This window comes from Punica granatum, chromosome 3, assembly GCF_007655135.1.
Source record: "Punica granatum isolate Tunisia-2019 chromosome 3, ASM765513v2, whole genome shotgun sequence".
NCBI lineage: Eukaryota > Viridiplantae > Streptophyta > Magnoliopsida > Myrtales > Lythraceae > Punica > Punica granatum.
In genome coordinates, this window is record NC_045129.1 from 7,702,385 (window position 1) to 7,721,985 (window position 19,601).

General features: G+C 39.8%; 3 protein-coding genes across 5 annotated transcripts; 2 read left to right on the forward strand and 1 right to left on the reverse strand.

The window, feature by feature from the left end:
* The first annotated feature begins 438 nt into the window (after positions 1–438).
* Positions 439–7,660, forward strand: LOC116200815 (histone-lysine N-methyltransferase CLF). Its single transcript, XM_031531732.1, has 17 exons — positions 439–729; positions 1,472–1,573; positions 1,669–2,000; positions 2,091–2,252; positions 2,456–2,540; positions 2,760–2,915; positions 3,006–3,053; positions 3,145–3,216; positions 3,318–4,033; positions 4,698–4,854; positions 4,966–5,189; positions 5,367–5,498; positions 6,106–6,196; positions 6,656–6,703; positions 6,792–6,920; positions 7,020–7,097; positions 7,201–7,660. The coding sequence occupies exons 1-17, from the start codon at positions 664–666 to the stop codon at positions 7,390–7,392; spliced, it is 2,790 nt and encodes a 929-aa protein (XP_031387592.1). The 5' UTR covers positions 439–663; the 3' UTR covers positions 7,393–7,660.
* Positions 7,661–9,214: 1,554 nt separating this feature from the next.
* Positions 9,215–13,707, forward strand: LOC116200047 (PI-PLC X domain-containing protein At5g67130). 2 transcript variants are annotated; one of them, XR_004155648.1, is made up of 9 exons: positions 9,216–9,570; positions 9,749–9,871; positions 10,710–10,847; positions 11,240–11,338; positions 11,442–11,745; positions 12,174–12,397; positions 12,552–12,638; positions 12,864–13,275; positions 13,484–13,707. XR_004155648.1 is itself a non-coding variant. In XM_031530712.1 (8 exons), the coding sequence occupies exons 1-8, from the start codon at positions 9,439–9,441 to the stop codon at positions 13,041–13,043; spliced, it is 1,287 nt and encodes a 428-aa protein (XP_031386572.1). In that variant the 5' UTR covers positions 9,215–9,438; the 3' UTR covers positions 13,044–13,278. The 2 variants fall into 2 exon arrangements, 1 of the variants encoding a protein (XP_031386572.1); XM_031530712.1 differs by lacking the exon at positions 13,484–13,707 and having other exon boundaries at positions 9,215–9,570; positions 12,864–13,278.
* On the reverse strand, positions 13,481–16,145 carry LOC116200049 (F-box protein At5g67140). 2 transcript variants are annotated; one of them, XR_004155649.1, is made up of 6 exons: positions 15,854–16,145; positions 15,563–15,709; positions 14,908–15,043; positions 14,622–14,720; positions 14,138–14,368; positions 13,481–13,761 (listed from the first exon to the last, which is right to left on the reverse strand). XR_004155649.1 is itself a non-coding variant. In XM_031530713.1 (5 exons), exons 1-5 carry the CDS (start codon positions 15,958–15,960, stop codon positions 14,204–14,206), a joined length of 654 nt encoding a protein of 217 aa, XP_031386573.1. In that variant the 5' UTR covers positions 15,961–16,145; the 3' UTR covers positions 13,940–14,203. The 2 variants fall into 2 exon arrangements, 1 of the variants encoding a protein (XP_031386573.1); XM_031530713.1 differs by lacking the exon at positions 13,481–13,761 and having other exon boundaries at positions 13,940–14,368.
* Between the last annotated feature and the right edge of the window lie 3,456 nt (positions 16,146–19,601).

Genomic DNA, 19,601 nt, shown 5'->3' on the forward strand with positions numbered 1-19,601 from the left:
AATAGCACAAAGCTAGAGTAAGAACCTCATCAACACGCCGTAGTCTTGATTTGAGGACATTGCTATCGTAATCGTTTGAGGCCAATATATTCAGCTTTTTATCATTGAATTTCCAATAATTAGTAATTCAAATAAATAAATTATTCTTCTTAATTTTAGTGTCTGTCATATTATATAAGATTACTTTTCAATAATTTTAGCATGTCCTCTTTTGTGCTATCCATCTCCATCGAAAGTTCAAGGCATGCTAGGGTCTCGTGACATCGTCGGAGACCCTAGCCAATTTCTGAAATATGGACAGGTAAATGGGGACAAATTCAGTTGAGACAATGCACAAACTCTGGGGATCAAATTGAAATAAAACCCCAATATAAGGTTATGCAAAAAAAAGCTGAAAATGATAATTTTAATTAATTGTTTTTTTTCCTCAGACGGGATCGGCACAGCGTCCAGCAGAGCAGACAGGAGTAGGAAGGTGGATGGTGGACTTTTTAGGGTTTCAAGACCGACCCGCCAATTCCCCACTTTGACCATCTTCCCCCCTTCTTCTTCTCCCTCTCTCCCTCGCTCCATCTCCGCTCTCTCGCATGAATCGGGTCCTGATCCGGGTCCCAGTCGGCCAATCGGATCCCTTCAGCTCCGGCATCGGCACCGCCGCCGCCAATGGCGTCCAAGGCGGCTTCCGCTTCTGCCTCCGCCAGCAGATCGGAGCCTCCCGAGGATCCCCCGGTAATGCGCCCTCGATTCCTCGCCTTCCCGCCGGAGGGGCTTACATGACTAATGCGTGGAGCTTTGAGCTCCCCCAGCTGGTTTTTGATTGTTTTCTCTGGATATGCTTCGTTCCTTGTTTCTCGGAAATTTCTCTGCACCCCCCTTGTTTGTCTTCTCTCTCGGAGACCGGAGCTGTTTCATGGTCGAAAGGTTCTATCTATCTTTCAAGTGTAACAATGGTGTTTTCTCTAGAATGTAGGATGCTTTTACAGTGGATTGGGTTGCTACATTGTCTCTGAGCTGCCTCTTTGACGTTTTGAGGTCCTTATAACCTACAAAAACAGTTGGACACATTGATCAATGCCGCCTCACAGTCTTGAGTATTCTCCCTCTGCTTCTTCGGCACAATCAAGTTTAGCTGAACCTTGGATGAGAAGTTTGCTTTCACGAAGCTAGAAATTGCCCATTTTTAATTTTCCCTTGGCTAAACCACTCATGTCATCTCATTATGTTAAGGTCTAATTTTTTCCTTTATAAAGTTCGACCTCTTCCTTTGTCACCATTGAACTCAAGTCGACTGTGGGACGGTTATAATCCCAATTTTGGAAATGGTTAATGACATACCGGTTCGTTGTCTTGCTTGAGTTTCCCCTTTTTCCAGCCATTCATCTGCTTCGTTGATGATTTTTCTTTTTAAATTTACCAGCATGTTTTAAAACAAAAGATTTGCTAATTCAGCTCACTTCTCGTTTTTATGCAGCCGGCAAGGACAAGTGAAACAGTGCCTTTTGCGAAAGAGATAGTATCAGTTATTGATGCTATAAAGGAGCAAGTTGCAGCTGACCGTTGTACTTACGTTAAGGTTTCTCTTCGCTGTAGGCTTTCTAAAGCTTCTCTTATCTCACCATTTGCTTGACTTAACATAAGATTTGCTTTATCTCTACAATGTGTTGTCAGAAAAAAATTGCAGAAAATAAACGGAAGCTGGTTGGAGTCACAACACATGTATATAACTTATCAAGGCAGAGAAGAAATGATCAATGTACTGATAATGTTACCGACAATAACGTAGATCTACTGGCAAAGAGGCAAGCAGATGCACTTGGTATGCAAATTGGTATAGAATCAAGCAATGCAGATAAGGAAAGCAATAGCAACAATGAGGAGGGTCACACTTCCACAGCAGTTCTTTTAGGATCTAGTATCCCTGTGAAGAATGCTGTGCGCCCAATTAAGCTCCCAGAAATCAAAAGATTGCCTCCTTATACAACATGGATATTTTTGGACAGGTTAGTTGAGGTTGTTGATGTTGGCTATATGTGTTTATGTTATCATGGTTTGGTTGATGTATAGGTAGCCTTTTGATGGATCTGGTACAGAAATCAAAGAATGACAGAAGATCAATCGGTATTGGGTCGAAGAAGAATTTATTATGATCAAAATGGCGGGGAAGCACTTATTTGCAGTGACAGTGAAGAGGAAGCAATTGACGACGAAGAAGAAAAGAGAGAGTTTACAGAATCTGAAGATTATATTCTTCGGTTGGTATAACTAATTTCTCTTAAGTGATCAATGTAGACGCTGTAGAATTCTTGGTCACTTGTATTTCTCCGGTTGAAATTTTTAGTAAATACTTTTTTTTTTTTTGGATCTCTCTCTTTTTCCAAAGTTGCATATAAGTAGATCATTAAAAAAGAAGAGTTATGGACTGAATTATATTCCCCATCATGCATGATTTATGCAGCATGACCATCAAAAAGGCTGGTTTATCTGATCCGGTGCTGGAAGCGGTGGCAAACTGTTTATCTAGGAGTCCTTCTGAAGTGAAGGTATACACGTCGGAAGTACAGATAATTATGTTGCTTCTTATGTTGCTTCTCATTGTGTACTCACTGTGCCACCTTTTAGACGAGATCGTTAATAGTGCTTCTCTTTTTATTTTTCTATAATGAGAACTGGTCATAGTGTAAACTTTGGTCCAGCTGCTTCCCATTTGCTCTTCTGCTGGCTTTACAGAGAAATGAAACACCATCAAACATCTTATACAGGCAAGATATGATATCCTTGTTAAGGATGAAAAGGCTGTGGGGGGCACAAAAACTGAAGATAATGAAGAGACATCTCAAACTATGAATTCTTTTCTTGATAAAGATCTTGAGGCTGCATTAGATTCTTTTGACAACCTTTTTTGTCGTCGATGTCTTGTAAGCAATCTCTCCTGTGTTCTATTATAATATATTCATCTACTATTTCCTTTTTGAAGGTTATTGTTTCCACCTCTTTATTATGTACAGGTGTTCGATTGCAGATTACATGGATGCTCTCAGGATCTTGTCTTTCCTGTAAGCCAATTTCATACCACGAAATAATCGAAACTTTTTCTTAATTTTCATTTTTTAACCCTTTTTCTTTTTTTATGTTCATACTGATTAGACTGAGAAACAACTTCCCTGGAGCCATCCCGATGAGGGAAAGGTGCCATGTGGGCCTAACTGTTACCGCTCGGTATGCACTGAATTTGATGTTACTGTGAGTTCCAGCAGGATGCTTCCCTAATTGATGGTCAGGTGAACCAATTATATTATATGGTTTTGTTTCTATGTCAGGCTGTAAAGTCAGAAAAAGCTGCTATGTGTGGTAATATTGGAGAAAAGTCTACTCCTACAGCTAACGGTCCTAAGGTGCAGAAAATGCCCAAGAAGAAATCATCTGGTTCATCTTCTAGGATTCAGCTGAAGTCCTGCCAAAGTGAAAGTGCCTCATCCAATGCAAAAAATGCTTCAGAAAGTAGTGACTCGGATGTAGGACCTGGAGATGACACTTCTGCACAACTCTCATCACCTTCCAAAACTAAAGTCACTGATAAAAGTGGGATTCACAAGAGAAACAGCAAGAGAGTGGCTGAACGTGTTCTCTTCAACATGAGGAAAAGGCAGAAGAAGATAGCACCTTCTGATTCAGATTCAATTGCAAGTGGAAATATCCTCGTGAGTGATATAAAACTTAGGTCTAATTCACAGAAGGAGAATGAAGAAGCCAGTTCTTCGTCACAAAAAAAGGTGAAATCTGCAACACGAGGAAGGCCTCGAAAGAAGATTGTCCCAGTTGAGGAGAGCAGCAATTTAGTGCAAGATGATGTTCCTGATGGTCCGAGACATGAAGTGATTAATGATAATCCCGCAGCTAGTACAAACGATTCCTTGAGAAAAGAAGAATTTATTGATGAAAACACAAGCAAGAGAGAATTAAATGAGGACAAGTCGTGGAAACCTCTTGAGAAAGGACTCTATGAGAAAGGTTTGGAGATATTTGGTAGGAACAGGTTAGTATACATTATATCATGGTTCGGCCCTCATTGATCCTTTATTTTTCCAGTCACTGATTGCTTATGTTTTACTTTTCTGAAATGAACTTCAATTACTGAGTTAATGTTGCTCCATTTTCTAAAAGGCTATTTTTCATTAGCATTAACCTGTTTGTTGAAGATCGCTTCATGGATGTATGCTTATCTTGCTTCCTGAATTTCTTAGCCTTCTGTTTATCTTGTGAGGTTTCTTGACTATGCACGTTTATCCATTTTACTTGAGTACTGTGGATTGCCTACTATCTAATTCGGCTGAAGTAACATTTAGAAATTTTATTATTATTATTATTTTTGATAAGTTATTTTGAAAATTTATTCCAGTCTCCTGTTTTTGAGTTTTCTAGTTTCGATAGCTTTTTTACTTCCAGATGCCTGTTGATTGGTAAAATCTTTTACTTTCTATGGTTATTTACTTTGACTTGCCTGTTAATAGGCAAGATAAAATTGGATAATGCACAAAGAGGTACTAACGCGTTTTTTCTCTTTGGGTGACAATTTCTTTTTGAGTTTCTCTTTGCAACTGGAATAGATGAATTTTCCCTTGCGGGTTGGATTTCATCTTAAAATATGCTGCTTTTTGTAATTGGTTCATCACTGAAATAATTATTCAATTTGATTGCAGCTGTTTAATTGCAAGGAATCTTTTAACTGGTTTGAAGACTTGTTGGGAGGTTTTCCAGTACATGAACTTTTCTGAAAATAAGCTATTAGGCCAAGGCGTTGATGGTTCTAACTGTCTAGGTGAAGGCTTTTCTAAGTTCGACTACAATGGAAATGTGGTCAGTATACACCTCCAATTGCCTAATATCGTTTAGGGTTTTTCATGTGCTTGAGCTTGTGATTTATGTCTCTATTTATATATGCTGGGGCTGATATAAGATAAATTTCAGGGTAACAATGAAGCTAGAAGAAGATCAAGATTTTTGCGTAGGAGGGGCAGAGTTCGTCGCTTGAAATACACTTGGAAGTCGGCTGCATACCATTCAATCAGGAAAAGGATTACTGAGAGAAAAGATCAACCTTGTCGGCAGTATAATCCATGTAATTGCCAAACTGCTTGTGGAAAACAGTGTTCCTGTCTTCTAAATGGCACTTGCTGTGAAAAGTACTGTGGGTGAGTTGCCCCTTTGTCCCTTCTGAATAAGCTTCTGTGGTCTGTTTGCCCTTAGGTAGGAGTAATCCTTAAAATAAGCATATACTAAAGGGAAATATTTCTTAGTGTTTTAGACAATTTTTTTCAGCGATATTCTATTTTGGAATTTTTGTTCTTACGCTGCTTACTTTGGTATAGATGCCCAAAGAGCTGCAAGAACAGATTTAGAGGCTGTCATTGTGCTAAAAGCCAATGTAGGAGTCGCCAATGTCCATGCTTTGCAGCTGACAGAGAATGCGATCCAGACGTTTGTCGGAATTGTTGGGTCAGGTTGGTCTCTGAGTTTGATTTTACGCTCCCAGCCAGAACATGTGCACATGCACTCACACACAAGTTCTCTTTTTGTTCCCTTCCATGTTTTGCATTTTTGTGGCTTGATGTGGTTGGCAAGAAAGGATAACTTAAGTAACATGATTAAAGGTTATATGCGAGCACTGCATGAGAAAAATATGGTTTTTTTTATATATATTAATGATCCTCAATCTAAAATCATTGGACAAAATCAATAATATCTTTCTATTAACGAGCACCAAAAAGAAAAATAGAATATATCGCTCTATGACTACATGTATCCTGCATTATTAGTATTCTAGTCAAGAGTCCCCTTGTGGATTCTTCTACATTGTGTTGGATTCCTCTGATTGTTTGAGAGATCGTGGGACAATCAGCAGCTTCATATTTCTTATATTTAATTTTGTAAGCATTTTCTAGATCTTATCAATTGCAAGAATTTCTCTTTCTTTCTTTTTTTCCCCCTTTTGAGCTAAGTCCATGTGATCTCTTGTCATTCTACTTTTCTATCATTTGCTTTTTTCATTTATAAGGAATTGCTGTCTTGGGATGTGCTTCATTGACTGATTCATATCTTGGTTTCCAGCTGTGGTGATGGAACCCTTGGTGTTCCTAATCAGAGAGGCGATAATTATGAATGCAGAAACATGAAACTGCTTCTGAAACAACAGCAAAGGGTAAACACAACGAAGCAACTATTATGTCCAATTTACTGAGCTATAATTATTTTCTTTTGTCGACTTAATGCTTGAAAAAGTATCAGTTTTCAAGTCTCTTGGGTCTGGCCTGAACTGATACTTGTGATTAGCTCTATATCTGGGGCAGCACACCCTCAAATGTTGAACTTATAATATTTTAGCAGCTTGTCGAAAATTTGTGCTGTTCTAGGTTTTTTCGTATTACTTAGGATTTAATAAGGGGAAAAAAAGAAACCGCACCAGGACAAGATACTCTACATGCCTGAGATGCCAGGGAAATTTGATGTGGTTGATCACCTCTGCTAATGTGCTGCAAGGGACAGAGATGCAGGGGGATGAGGGCGGAGGAATGGCATAGGATTTTCTATTTAAGGGGATCTTATACTGTATGCAATAATTTTCTGTCTGAGCTTTAAGTCAGCTCCCACATATATGCAGGTGTTGCTTGGGAGATCCGATGTATCGGGCTGGGGAGCCTTCTTGAAGGTAATTTCAAAGCTTTAAAATCCTAATTTTTTTTTTCCCATTCGTTTTCTGCTTCTAAACGCTTACAAAATCACCGACCACCTCTCAGAATACTGTTGGCAAGCATGAATATCTTGGAGAGTATACTGGAGAGCTGATTTCACACAGGGAAGCTGATAAACGTGGGAAGATATACGATCGTGAGAATTCGTCATTTCTTTTTAACTTGAATGATCAGGTACGAGTGCCACATACTATTCCGTCTTTAAAGTTTTTTGCCTTCCATAATATATAGACATGATTAAGCTGACAATGTTTGGACCTCCTATACATGCAGTTTGTTCTCGATGCTTATCGGAAAGGTGACAAATTGAAATTTGCTAATCATTCTCCAGATCCTAATTGTTATGCCAAGGTACCTTTTCAACTGTCTTTTGCTCTTGTCTGCACTTACATCTTGAGTTTTAATGAAAGGTCCATGGTCTGCAAGATCATTCAGTATTGAGAATCCGTTGCAGGTCATCATGGTGGCGGGAGATCACAGGGTCGGGATCTTCGCCAAGGAGAGGATCGAGGCTGGGGAGGAACTCTTCTATGATTACCGTTATGAGCCTGACCGAGCACCTGCCTGGGCACGGAAGCCCGAGGCCTCCGGGGCCAAAAAGGAGGATGGTGCTCCTTCCACCGGCCGTGCAAAGAAACTCGCCTAACTCCGGCAAATTCGTTTATTTAACTCACTGAGACCTGGGAAATTCTTTTTGGCCAAATTCTTTCTTTTACAGGTAGAAGCATCATTCTGATTGATTCAACCGAGGGAGGGAAATTGGGTTCGGAATCGTTCCATCTCGTGGAGGGCCATTGTCATCTCCACATGTAACTTGTCAATTATATTTTTTTTCCTTTCCTCCATTTATGTATTAAGACCGATGAATGTTGTAGTTCCGATCGAGTAAATTCTTCTTCCATTCTCATAAACCAGCGCTCCTTCCCTGACACAACTTATTATTTTTATTGTTATTTTTAATCTTAGAACTCTAATCAAGATTATAAAAGAAAAAGTAACTAAATGGTATAAAGTATAATTTCAAATTCAAATATATAAAAAAGTGAGGCGTTCAATTGTTCTGCTTAAGATTATATCAAGAAAAGTATATTTTTAGGAATAAAAGCAAACTCCTCTGCAAGTCAGTTAATATAAAATGAAGGGGAAAAAAAAAAAAGGACGGTTGTTAGCGGCTAATGACGTGCATTGGAGTCTGGCTTCTTCGGGATTGAACATTTTGTATTCAAGTTCATCATCGACTCGTGCCGTAAGAATCCCCGGCAATCGGGATCAGTGGCTGTTGTAATAGTCCAACTACAACCAGAGGCCGCTGATGTGCGGTGACAAATTTATTGTTCTGATGGCTTCCCGCACACAAAGCTGTAATAGTCTAGTGATAAGTTTGGAAAATACTTTTTTTTTACCTCATTGTTCAAGTTTAATTCCTATTAAATATATCGTTGATTTTTCTTTTAAGCGGTTGGATATGGATCCCACATGTATTTGTTGTTGAGTGTACGATTAGATGAAGGGATGGCACCTTCAATGAACGTCGTAATAATTGGGAAGATCGCATTGGCCAGGCCAAGCCAAGCCGCAAAAATCACGTTACCCCACCACGTGGACTGCACTGGGAAAGTGACTTAGCTCATTGACAAAAATTTATTTCCAAAGATTTCACCAAAGACGGTTCAATCATCAACTCGATCCCCAGTCACCGATCGAAGAATCAATGAAATCTGATGTTCGCTAAATTGGAGCTATCTTTAGCTGTTTGCCGATGCTATCTTTCGAATGAAAGCTGACTGGTGCAAAGTTAAAAGTGGTGTTATTATTCTGTACTCGATCGATTTATCGATGATTTATGTCATTGAAAGTCTTTGATCCTTCACTCCCGTTTCCTAGATGACTTGCGAGAAAATTAAATTGTGGTCTTAATATCATCATCACCAAGAAAAGAGGCAAAAATTCATGGCCCTTGGGGCCAAAAGATGTTTCCACCATTGGAGGGAAAAAAGACTCAGGGGAAAGAGGAATAAAACAAAGGTAGATGGATTGACTTCTTTTGCCCCCGTAGGCTTCTTCTAATTTCAATTATCCCCTTTACTTTTATCAGATTTTAAGTTTACGCCCACAGTGTGATATATCGTCTCGACGTATGCAGCGCCACTCAACTTGCCTTTGATTCCTCAAGTAAAAATACATCATCCATAGATAGGCGAGGGAATAAGAACAAATTTAGCCCGCCAACGCAACCGCTCCTATTCGAGTAATCACGCGTCTCGACCGACTTGCACAAATCCTATCGCACCTGTTGTACCGAATGTTGCACTCTTGACGATGCTCAGTCATTAGAAATGGCAGGAACCTTGAGACAACAGAAATCAAGATGCGTCAAATTGGGACGTGGAGAAAAATTCAGGGAGCAAAACGTATTAACACAAACTTGGAGCCTTGAAGAAAAGCCCGCGTTCGGAGCACGAAAGGACGAGAGTATGGTGTCATCTCTCTCTCTCTCTCTCTCCATCGCCAACGACAGAGTGAAACTCCACTTTCCTAGCTTTTCCCTTCTCTTCCCTTCACTTTCCTTCCTCCGTTCCTTCTTCTACCTCGCTGCTGCTGCTCTCTCTCCTCCTCTGGTGGGTTCTCTGAGTTCTTTCTCGCTCCTCAGCGAGCTCGCTTTGCGTTGAGGGGGCGCGGCGGAGCTGCTACTATGCTGCCCTGTGATGCCCGCCGAGCTCCGGCAGCTCTCACTCCGTCATCCCACTTCTTGCTTCTGCTGCTGCTCGGCTCACTCCTCTTGATGATCGCACCTTCCTCCGCCTGCTCCAATGGAGGCTGCCAGGTCCTCTCCTCCACTCCCATTTCACCGAAAGCTCCATCCTTTTCTTCTTTCCCTCCCCACCCCACAAAACATCCGACGTAATTCACTTCCGCGACTGAAGAACTCGTCCGCGTTTAGGATTCTGTGTGGTGGGTCATGGATGTTAGCTTACGATCTGTCGTGCTTGACATGTTTTCAGGTGCTAGAAGCGTGTGTTGCTGCTACGGATTGTGGGCCCGGCCTCTACTGTGGGAATTGCCCTGCTCTGGGCAAGAATCAGCCTATCTGCACTAGAGGGCAAGCTATCGCGCCCACTTCCACTGTAAGCTTCTCTCTTTATTTCTTTGTTTTCACCTTTCTTTTATTGGCAATGTACTTGTGGCCTAATTTAAGCAAGTGTCATAGAATGTTGCAATGTGATTTGGCGTTCCTGCTGCAATTAATGCTGCTATAACAGGGTGCAATCTATGGATTTTGATCCATGGCCGTAATCTGAGCGTTCTTCAATTAATACAGTGCAAGTGCTATTTCGGGGTCTGAGCCTCAGTATAATTTTCATATTTGAGCTGGGTTGATGGGTTACACAGAGTTTCCTAATTTAAACAGTTTGAGTGCATCCCCCTTGTGATTCCATCCACCGATACAATACATCTGTTTCCAATATTACTTCCATAGATTCTGAATGATGAAGAAAGGTAATTACTGTAATCATTCCGAGGTAGGAATGATGGTCAGTTGCTTAGTGGCACCACGATAACATGTGTTTGGCAAATAAATAAATGGCAGATGGGAAAAAGTGGAAGAACAGATCATAATTCAATCACAATTGGGCTGGAGTGCTTGATTTTCTCTGCGGATGACCGAGGCAGTAACTAATGACATTGCCTGTGATGGTTGCTCTACTATAATACCATGCAATGCTGCATCAGCAAGCTGTTGTATATATAGTATTACAGTTTTAGCTGTTATCATCCCCAAATGAGCTGAATGATATTTATACTGAAAGATAGTGTGTGTGTGTGTGTATTATATATGTTCTCCTGGTACATTTCATGCACTTCGTTTCAGTAATGCCTCTCCTTCATGGTTTTCATGATTTGATCATTTGAGCTGAACCTTTTGGCTTTGTGATTCCCGTGTTGCAATTGGTGGGTTTGTAGATTGGTGGGCTGCCCTACAATAAGTACTCGTGGCTGGTGACTCACAATTCTTTCTCCATTGTCGATGCTCCGGCTTTGCCAGGTGTGCAGAGGATGACATTTTACAATCAAGAGGACACTGTGACTAATCAGTTGAGAGTATGTTCTTATTTTCATATTATATTTGTGTCCCTCTCATATGTCCAATTTGTTTTTCCATATCTTGCATGTGGTGCTGCATGCTGAATTACCTTTCTTTCCTCTTGAAAGGAAAGGATATTGGTCCGTTGTCGTTCTAGTTATATGCTGCATGTGCATAACCTCTCTTTGTTAGATGTGCATAACTATATCTCAGCTTAAGCTTTCAGGATGAAATTGGTTGATTACGATTTTATGTCTGTTTGGTTTTCTTTTATTCCAAGCTGTGTCTTCATGTCAGTTTGTACTACTTAGTTCTTATTCTTTTCTTGGTAACTGAGTAATATTTTAGAATGATCTTTGTATATGCTGCTAATCTTCTTTGTATCTTTTGTTTGATCCTATGCCTTTAGAATGGAGTGAGGGGACTGATGTTGGACATGTATGACTTTGAGGGGGATATCTGGCTCTGCCATTCATTTCGGGGGCAATGCTTCAACTTCACTGCCTTTGTAACGGATTCTTCCCTTTCATTGCTGATTAAGCTCTTCACTTGCAGATTTACAAACATAATTTTTTATCCATTCTTAATGCGCCTTCATATTTGTTCTACAGCAACCTGCAATCAGCACTTTGAGGGAGGTAGAAGCATTCTTGACTGAGAACCCAACAGAGATTGTCACAATAATTATTGAAGACTATGTTCATACACCAAATGGAATAATCAATCTGTTCACTAATGCTGGGTTGGATAAGTACTGGTTTCCCGTTTCAAAGATGCCACAGAAAGGCGAAGACTGGCCAACGGTGACTGAGATGGTCCAAGATAATCACCGAATTTTGGTATTCACTTCAGTTGCTTCAAAAGAAGCAGAGGAAGGAGTTGCCTATCAATGGAAGTACATGGTGGAAAATGAATGTAAGAACGGCTTAAATACTTCTTGGTTGACTGGCTGCGGAAAGCTTTTTTCCTTTCTTACTCTTTCAGAAGTCAAAAGCAAGTCCTTGTCTGTTCTTCTGGGAAAGCAGAAAAACGAACTGCTGACAAATAGATGAATAGATATAGAAAAAGAAGTCTTCTCTTTGATTAACGAAAACATTTTGAGCTTTCTATTTAGATTATATTATATTTTTGGCCTCTTTTAAATTCAGCAAGCAAAAGCAGATTGTCCTTCTGTCAGTAAGATGCTAAGAAAAACCATGTATTTGAATTGACCCTCTATGAAATTCCCTGTAAAAATGAGGCATTATGGTGGAAATGTTATTGTAATTGGTTAATATCCCTTAGTCTTGAGTCTTTTTATTGTCTTCTGATTGTGTCGTTTTCGTTTCCATTTCCATTTGCAGCTGGGGATCCCGGGGTGGTCCAAGGCTCGTGCCCGAACAGAAAAGAATCAAAACCATTGAATTCGAAAGCCGCCTCTCTTTTCTTTATGAATTACTTTCCTACTTATCCAGTTCAGTCTGATGCTTGCAAAGAGCACTCAACTCCTCTTGCCCAGATGGTGGGCACCTGTTATAAAGCTGCTGGAAATGTCATACCCAACTTCATCGCAGTTAACTTTTACATGGTAAAAGAAATTTTATGAGAATTGTCATGCTCGTTCTGTCTCTTTTCTCAGAATATGTCAATTATTTTGTTTTTCAAATGTCTGTTAATGGGATGATCTTCTTTGTGTATATTCTCCTCACTATTATCCTGATTCATGTTAATTAATGGTGCAGAGAAGCGATGGAGGTGGCGTCTTCGAAGCCCTAGATAGAATCAACGGCCAGAGATTGTGTGGCTGTACTACTATCGCTGCGTGTCAGGTTTGTCCTGCATTACATATAAGCAGATAATTGCTTTGATCTTTTGCATATAGGGAATGGGCGTTATTTTGGGATATTCTTTATATGGACCTGGTGTGAAAATGGTTTTTTGGCTGAATTATTGAGTGTTATATGAGCCCTGTGATAATTGCAGTGGCCCAGGGGCCATATTTAAAACAACTTATAATTGTCTCTGCTAAGAGATGATAATGGATTTCTCGGCAGGCTGGAGCACCTTATGGTTCATGCAAGAACATCAGTTTACCTACGAGAAGTCCCGTCACGAACAGCGGCGGAAGTTTCACGGGATCTGTCCAGTTTTCTAACTCTGCTTTCACAGTTTGTCCTCGAGACCACTTTTTTGTTTTAATCTTCTTTTTGTCGATGTTGGCATTTTCCCTCTAAACATTAGCACATGCTTACTCCATTACTAGCTTAGGATAGAAGGCTCTCACTTCGTTCCCTGCTGTAATGGCTCGGAATTTTGTGAAGCCCTACCACAGTTAGAGCATTTGATTAGAAAGAAGAAAGACTGCTCGATATTCTGTTCCGCGGATAAAGATGCGGACTGTCTGAGTAAGCTCATGTATAAAAAACGAGCAATGAAGGACCAGGAACTCAATAGGGAATTTTTCAGGTATGCACTGTGCAGTTTATTTCTCCCCGTTTCCTTATACTGATATCTCAAGGTTTTCAATCAAACATGTTTTGACGTCTTTTCCAAAATACAGCGGACCTTCTTTTTCGGAACTGTCTGTGAGCCTCGGATTCTTCTGGTCATATGCAATATTTTGGTTAAATATCCAATCCTCAGCTCGATTACAATACCAATTTCTACTTTGCAGGTCTTACGGTGGGTTTGCTGGTTAGAAGAGTAGATAGCTCGAGAATGCCATGAACTATGAGGTTCTTCAGTTATGAGTTACATAGGATGTTTATATCATAATTAAAATTCGGTATTTTCTCTGTAGGAATTGAGATTAGTATCCACCCACGAAGAAAGTAAAAACTGTATCATTATATTGATGGTCCTTTCTATCAAAAGTAATGCTCCACGTTCTCGGGTTTCTACGTTGGTAATAGATTTCAGAGTCGGGTTCCATTGCGATAATATAGCAGAATCCTGCCAACGGAAATATGTATGACTGTCAGAATCTTATTGAGTCTCTCACATTGTGTAATCTTTTGAAAGAACCATTCGATGAACAGATAGGTCATTGGAATCATGCCGGCCAAGGGGATGGTTCAAAACACAGCTGAGAAATCTGTTTCATCTCATGAAGATTTTATTTGAATTCAAATTCACATAGATTCCCATTACAACAATTTTGATTATTACAATTGTAATTCCACATGACTACAGCATTGACCGATTGATGGTTCCAACCATTCATTTCAAAGAATCGAATACAATTGCAGATTATTTTCCATATGTACCAATTTTTCTTTATGAAAATAGAGATCTGTACAGACAAGACTATCACAATGTACAGTCTTACACTGATTGTATGTGCAAGCTTTTGGTCGGCGAGGAGGTTCCTGAAAATGGCTGATTTCTCGGTGCTCTACGGCTTTATCACGAGATCCGGGCTGATACTGAGCAGATCAGCGAAGCAATCTAGAGGAACCCTCGTTCCCCAGATGTTAATCGACTTAAGTTTGCAGCATCTACTCACAAGGACGACGAGTCCACCTCGAGTCATATGGCGGCAGCACCAGAGGCTGATAGTCTGTGAAGCAGAAGGCAAGAACGCACTTACAGAAAAGGACCAAGAACACTTATATAACTCAAATCAATAAGCGAGAAAAGGGCCAACAATAACGACGCCGTCGGGACGAACATGTTTTAAATCAAAACGAATCTTATAGTTGCTCATTGGTAAGAACACCATGACCAAGGCAGTCACAGAACCAGGACAAAGCTGCCTCTTCGGTGACTGCTTTTCGAGACATCAGTTATGAGAAATCTATCAGGCGACCCACCTTCAATTGGGGACAGCTCTTTGCAATGGCAAACAACGATTCATCGGTGATGAATGTGCCGCCTATATTCAGGTGCCTCAAGGAACTGGCTCTCGAGATCTGCAGAAAGAGGAACGCATCAAGATTAGGGCAGTGATGAGGATGAGCATCCAATGTACAGTTACACCAAGCAATGGAGGAACTGAAAACTGATTTTCGAGACTTTGAACCAACATAAACACCAGAAAACTTCAAAGATTGGAGGGCTGCTTCTTTCCGTAGTTTCCGGAGTATGAAATTCACATACCAGTTGAACGACGCCTGCATCTGTGATTCCCGTCATTCCCCACAGGGAAATGGACGTGAGGTTTCCGATGCATTTCGCGGAGGAAATTCTGCAGAGCCCTCTGTCAGTTATCTGGCAACCCCAGCGGCTTCTCGATCTGATACCAACAGCGATACACATATATCAGCAAACCTACCAATTGAATTGATAAAATTCCCAACTTCCGATGTGAAAGTCGACAGCTAAAAATGATCAGAAAATAGCTTGTAGAGACATAAGCCTCAGAAATATTTCTCTAGCTCAAACTATCAGCAGCTCCATCGACTGCCAACAACTACGGACGGAGCACACGATCATGGCAACTGATTCAAATATATGATCCGTCTAATCGAACTATCACCCTCTTGTGCATTGCTCCACTCAACCCCCACTTCTGGACAGTTCGATATCTTTCATCTCTAAATCTAATGGCCTGAGAAATCAATTGGCGTCGAAAAACTTAAGACTGCACACATTCTTGAGTTTCATACATTACACCTGATTGCCATTAACCCTCTTCCCGGAAATTGCCATAAAATTAGATGATCAATAGACAAGGAAGGAATAACACACCAAACAGAACATTTACGTACAAAGAGAAAACATGTATAACGAGAGAGAGAGAGAGAGAGTATACATGTCGAGCTCTTTGAGGCCGTAAGCGTGCCGTACGATACGGGCAGTGGAGTCGTCGTCCATCTTCCACCCCGCGAAGCTCAGACTCTCCCTGCGCCCGAAAGACAGCTTCACCCCCAACTTCCATCTCCTGCACACTCCGCTGGCCCTATCAAAACCCCCAATTCCAATCAAACAAGACAAACCCACCAAGAATCAACAATTTTTTTTGTTTTTAACAGAACCCCCACATAGAATCAATCAACGAAAGAAGAGTCAAAATGGGTCAAAGTTTTTGCTTCCGGAACGCAACTGTGCCAAATCGGTGAAGGAGGCGATCATGGAGAGTATGTGGGCCAGCAGGTCGATCGGCAGCCGATCAATCTCCGCCTCCTCAGCCGTCGCCGCCTCAACCGTCATCACCGCAATTCTGATTATTCAAAGCAGAGGTGGCTGAAACAGAGCATGGAGGAGGAGGAGGAGGAGGAGGGAGACAGAACCGTCGCTGTCGGGGAATTATTATACAGGGCAGGCAGTTAAGGATGTGGTCATCACCCTGTCATCGTTACACCATTATTATCATTGTTCTGAGATGAGAATCTTCCTGGAATGAAATGAAAATGAATCCTCCAAGCTTTCTTACTGCCACAGAATCAAGCTTTCTTATTTATTTATTTATTTCCGATGTTGCAATCTCTCATTCAGCAGCATATGATTTTGGCCCATGAACTTCGTTGCTAGTTTCATTTAGTCCCCAAAGGTCCGGTAAAACTGCCAAAAGCGAAAGATGGCTCGACCATTCCGTCTTATCAATATTCGAGTTAATCACGACCTTCCGCAAACAATTTTCTTTATATGCATTTTATCCTCTTTGTTTTTTACTTTTTCGCTATCCTGTTCCATGAACATATATTTTTCCATTGGATTACCCGAGAAGTTGATTGCTTGCTTGATTGTAATTTTAGTAAAATTGGTCACCTCGGCTTCCTTAACTATTCCTCGTTGCATTTAATCTGCTCAATCAAGCTTATTCACTTCAAAGTGGAAAGAAAATGATTAGGAAAATCATCACTTAAATTATACCTTAAACTGATGATGTTCAAACTACTTGTAGCATAGAAATCACCCAATTCACATATATCAATAAACTCCTTGCTACTATGCTACGCTTAGTAATAAACAATTATCTTGTCTGATCTTCTGTTAATACGTGTAACTTCTGCTTATGATAATACATTTTTGTTGCCAATTTTTTTGGAAATGACACATCGAATTATTAGGTTACGACAAACTGGATTGGTCTTTCAACTTCGCCGGCAAAAGGGCTTTCGTTCATTGGTGCATTCCCAAAGGAGAGTGCCAATTTGAAAGATTCTAGCATAGGTTCAAACCTATCAAAAAGGAAAGAGCCAATTTGACTAGATATGTAAAGTTCAGGGACCAAATTGCTCATAGATTCAAACTTCTGGGGCAACTTCACGCCTTTTCGTTGACTGTACTTTTCTGGTGCCTATTCAGACAAGACATCGCACGTGGGAACGGATCGTTCGGGTCGGGGCGGTCACGTTTCTGTCTTTGGATACGTTGAGTCGGTTCAATTGGGCCTGGTTGCTACTACTCCCTTACATGGGCCTATATTATATTGTGTCATTCTTTTTTCTTTTTTCTTTTTACTTATAATTGTTAAGGGTATATAAATTTTACAAATAAAATAGACCATGCCTTCTGTGAAATTACGCATGTTTTCTCAATGTATTTTGTGAAGGACCTGATCAAGTTCCGAAATATTGGATTCACATCCAAAGTTCTCGATATGAGTCAAATTAATCAACTCTCAATAATCTGTAACAACGGATGTGGGTATGTGTAGCAAAATCAAGTAATGGCAACACTTTCATGGATTTTTCTAGAAGAAAATCAGGTCGAACGGTTAGATAATCAGTTATGTAAAATTAATAAACTGTATTAACGAAAAACGGCCAATATATTCTTAATTTGACATGATCATAAACTCTTTTATTTTTCTTGAAAATATCTAGACTGAAAGAATTAGACAATTCCTTATGGATATATATGGAACCTAACCCTATACCAACCGAAAAACGATATTAACGGATATAACGATAATCATATATTATATACGTACATTCCATATCAACACCGATAATGTGCAATGATCATTGTATATGACCCCGTGCCACACGGATCCTAAACTTGCCAGACGAAGTCGGATTTTTCCCGTGCAAACCAACGATAACCGATCATCGGCCAGTTTATGGTAATAATACGTTAATAACAATCGGCTTTTACATATTATTTCTTCGGATTCTTACATGATGAAGAACAAAGGGTTTTGGTCATTAATGATGTTGATAAGTATTACAAGGTGTGAGTTTGACCATAAGTGGTATATGAGACAATATTCTTGATAAATTGTTTTAAATAAAAAATATAAGGAAATAAAAGTTAAATCCAGTGCAGTGTAATCTAAATCATTAATGAGGAGGGGAAAGTCATGCACAAGAGTGAACAAAACGTGAGAGGGCTCTTCCCTCCATGGCAGGTACTTTTAAACCGCTCCCATATATACACACAAGGAAATCAACTCCATGTAAAATATTAATGCATGTGCCCGGTCCATTGTGGTTCATAGCCAATGGGGTCCACCCCTTGTCTCTACGGGTCCAACCCTGTCTCTGTGGATCCACATGCACCCGGTGCATACTTCCTATGGTCACCGTCCATGCAAAGTTGCACCAAGGCAGAAACCCTAAAGAATCCTAACCAATATGGATTGACTGTGGTGGTTCTCCATCCACTGTTTTCCTTAAATGGGATTTTGGGTTTGAGTTTTATTTTTTTTCTTTTTCTTGGCCAAGGGTTTGGATAATTTTTTTAATGAAAAAATTCATGATTGTAAGAACTGTATTTCTAAATAATAAACATGTCTCGTATTGAATTAGTTGAAATTCTTTGGGTTTTCAGTTACAAGGTGATACACATAAAAAATAATAATAATAATTCTCCAACCAATGGGTAGACGCCATGTCCACTAAATTCAAAGCTTTTTGTCTCCATAAAAACAAATTTTGGCTATATGTGCAATTAAATTCTTCTCCCATTTTATGTTTTCCTTTAGAACCTTAAAGTTTAAATGGTTTCGCTTATTTATGCCCTTCTCTCTTCATTGGCTCTCTCTCTCTCTCTTTCTAGAGGTTAGCCGTACCCCTTCATGTAATAGAAGACATACAGAATAACATTGAGAGAGAGAGAGCAAGAGAGAGAAGGGAAGAGAGTGATGAGTGATCAGAGTGAGAAAGTGAGTTCTCTACCTTCATTGATGGGCTCAACTGCTTGCTCCTGCTTAAACTCTCATCGATTCTCCTTTCTTGCTTTGCGTTTTGCATTTTTTTTTTCATTTTTAGTTGATCTCTAATGTAAAGGAACAGAGTGCTTATCATTTTTTTGGACAAAGGAAAGTCTGTTTGCTTGTTATCATTTCGTTGCAATGACCCGTCTTTACTCCCAACGTTTCGTAATTCTGTATTTGCTAATAATATTTGTTTTTGCACTCTCCGTGCATGAATTTCTCGTGTGGTGTTTTAGCTGCTAGGTATATATATATATATATATATATATGCTTGATTTGGTTTTCAATAGAAGATGAAAAGCAAAGTGGCATTTTCATGTGTGTTGCCTCGAGTTTCTTTTTTGATGAACGCCTTGGGTTTCTATCTCTAATTGTTTGCTCAGTATATAAACACAAACATATATATATATACATATATATACGTTTGTATATTTGTGTCTGTGCATGGGCTCAGTGTGTCGCTACATCGATTTTTACTTTTGATTCAAATATGTGTATATACCTTCTTCAGTCCCATTGATCTTGTATATTTATATAATACATATATTGCAATGATTTTAGTTTATCTATGTATACTCCATCTTCAAGTTTTCTTAACGAAATTTAAGATCATAAGATGTTATGATTATCGGCTTCTCTAGTATATGTACTTTGTGATACCTAACTAAACTAATTATTTGTTTTCTGACAG

Bases quoted from the DNA above. Each gene is read 5' to 3' on its own strand.
- LOC116200815 (XM_031531732.1), top strand. From the start codon at position 664: ATGGCGTCCAAGGCGGCTTCCGCTTCTGCCTCCGCCAGCAGATCGGAG. The intron at 1,574-1,668 runs GTTTCTCTTCGC...ATGTGTTGTCAG, and splicing joins ACCGTTGTACTTACGTTAAG to AAAAAAATTGCAGAAAATAA. The intron at 7,098-7,200 runs GTACCTTTTCAA...AATCCGTTGCAG, and splicing joins ATCCTAATTGTTATGCCAAG to GTCATCATGGTGGCGGGAGA.
- LOC116200047 (XM_031530712.1), top strand. From the start codon at position 9,439: ATGCTGCCCTGTGATGCCCGCCGAGCTCCGGCAGCTCTCACTCCGTCA. The intron at 12,398-12,551 runs GTAAAAGAAATT...TTAATGGTGCAG, and splicing joins TCGCAGTTAACTTTTACATG to AGAAGCGATGGAGGTGGCGT. The intron at 12,639-12,863 runs GTTTGTCCTGCA...ATTTCTCGGCAG, and splicing joins CTACTATCGCTGCGTGTCAG to GCTGGAGCACCTTATGGTTC.
- LOC116200049 (XM_031530713.1), bottom strand. From the start codon at position 15,960: ATGACGGTTGAGGCGGCGACGGCTGAGGAGGCGGAGATTGATCGGCTG. The intron at 14,721-14,907 runs GTATGTGAATTT...CTCTTTCTGCAG, and splicing joins ATGCAGGCGTCGTTCAACTG to ATCTCGAGAGCCAGTTCCTT. The intron at 14,369-14,621 runs GTGGGTCGCCTG...TCTGCTTCACAG, and splicing joins AGAGCTGTCCCCAATTGAAG to ACTATCAGCCTCTGGTGCTG.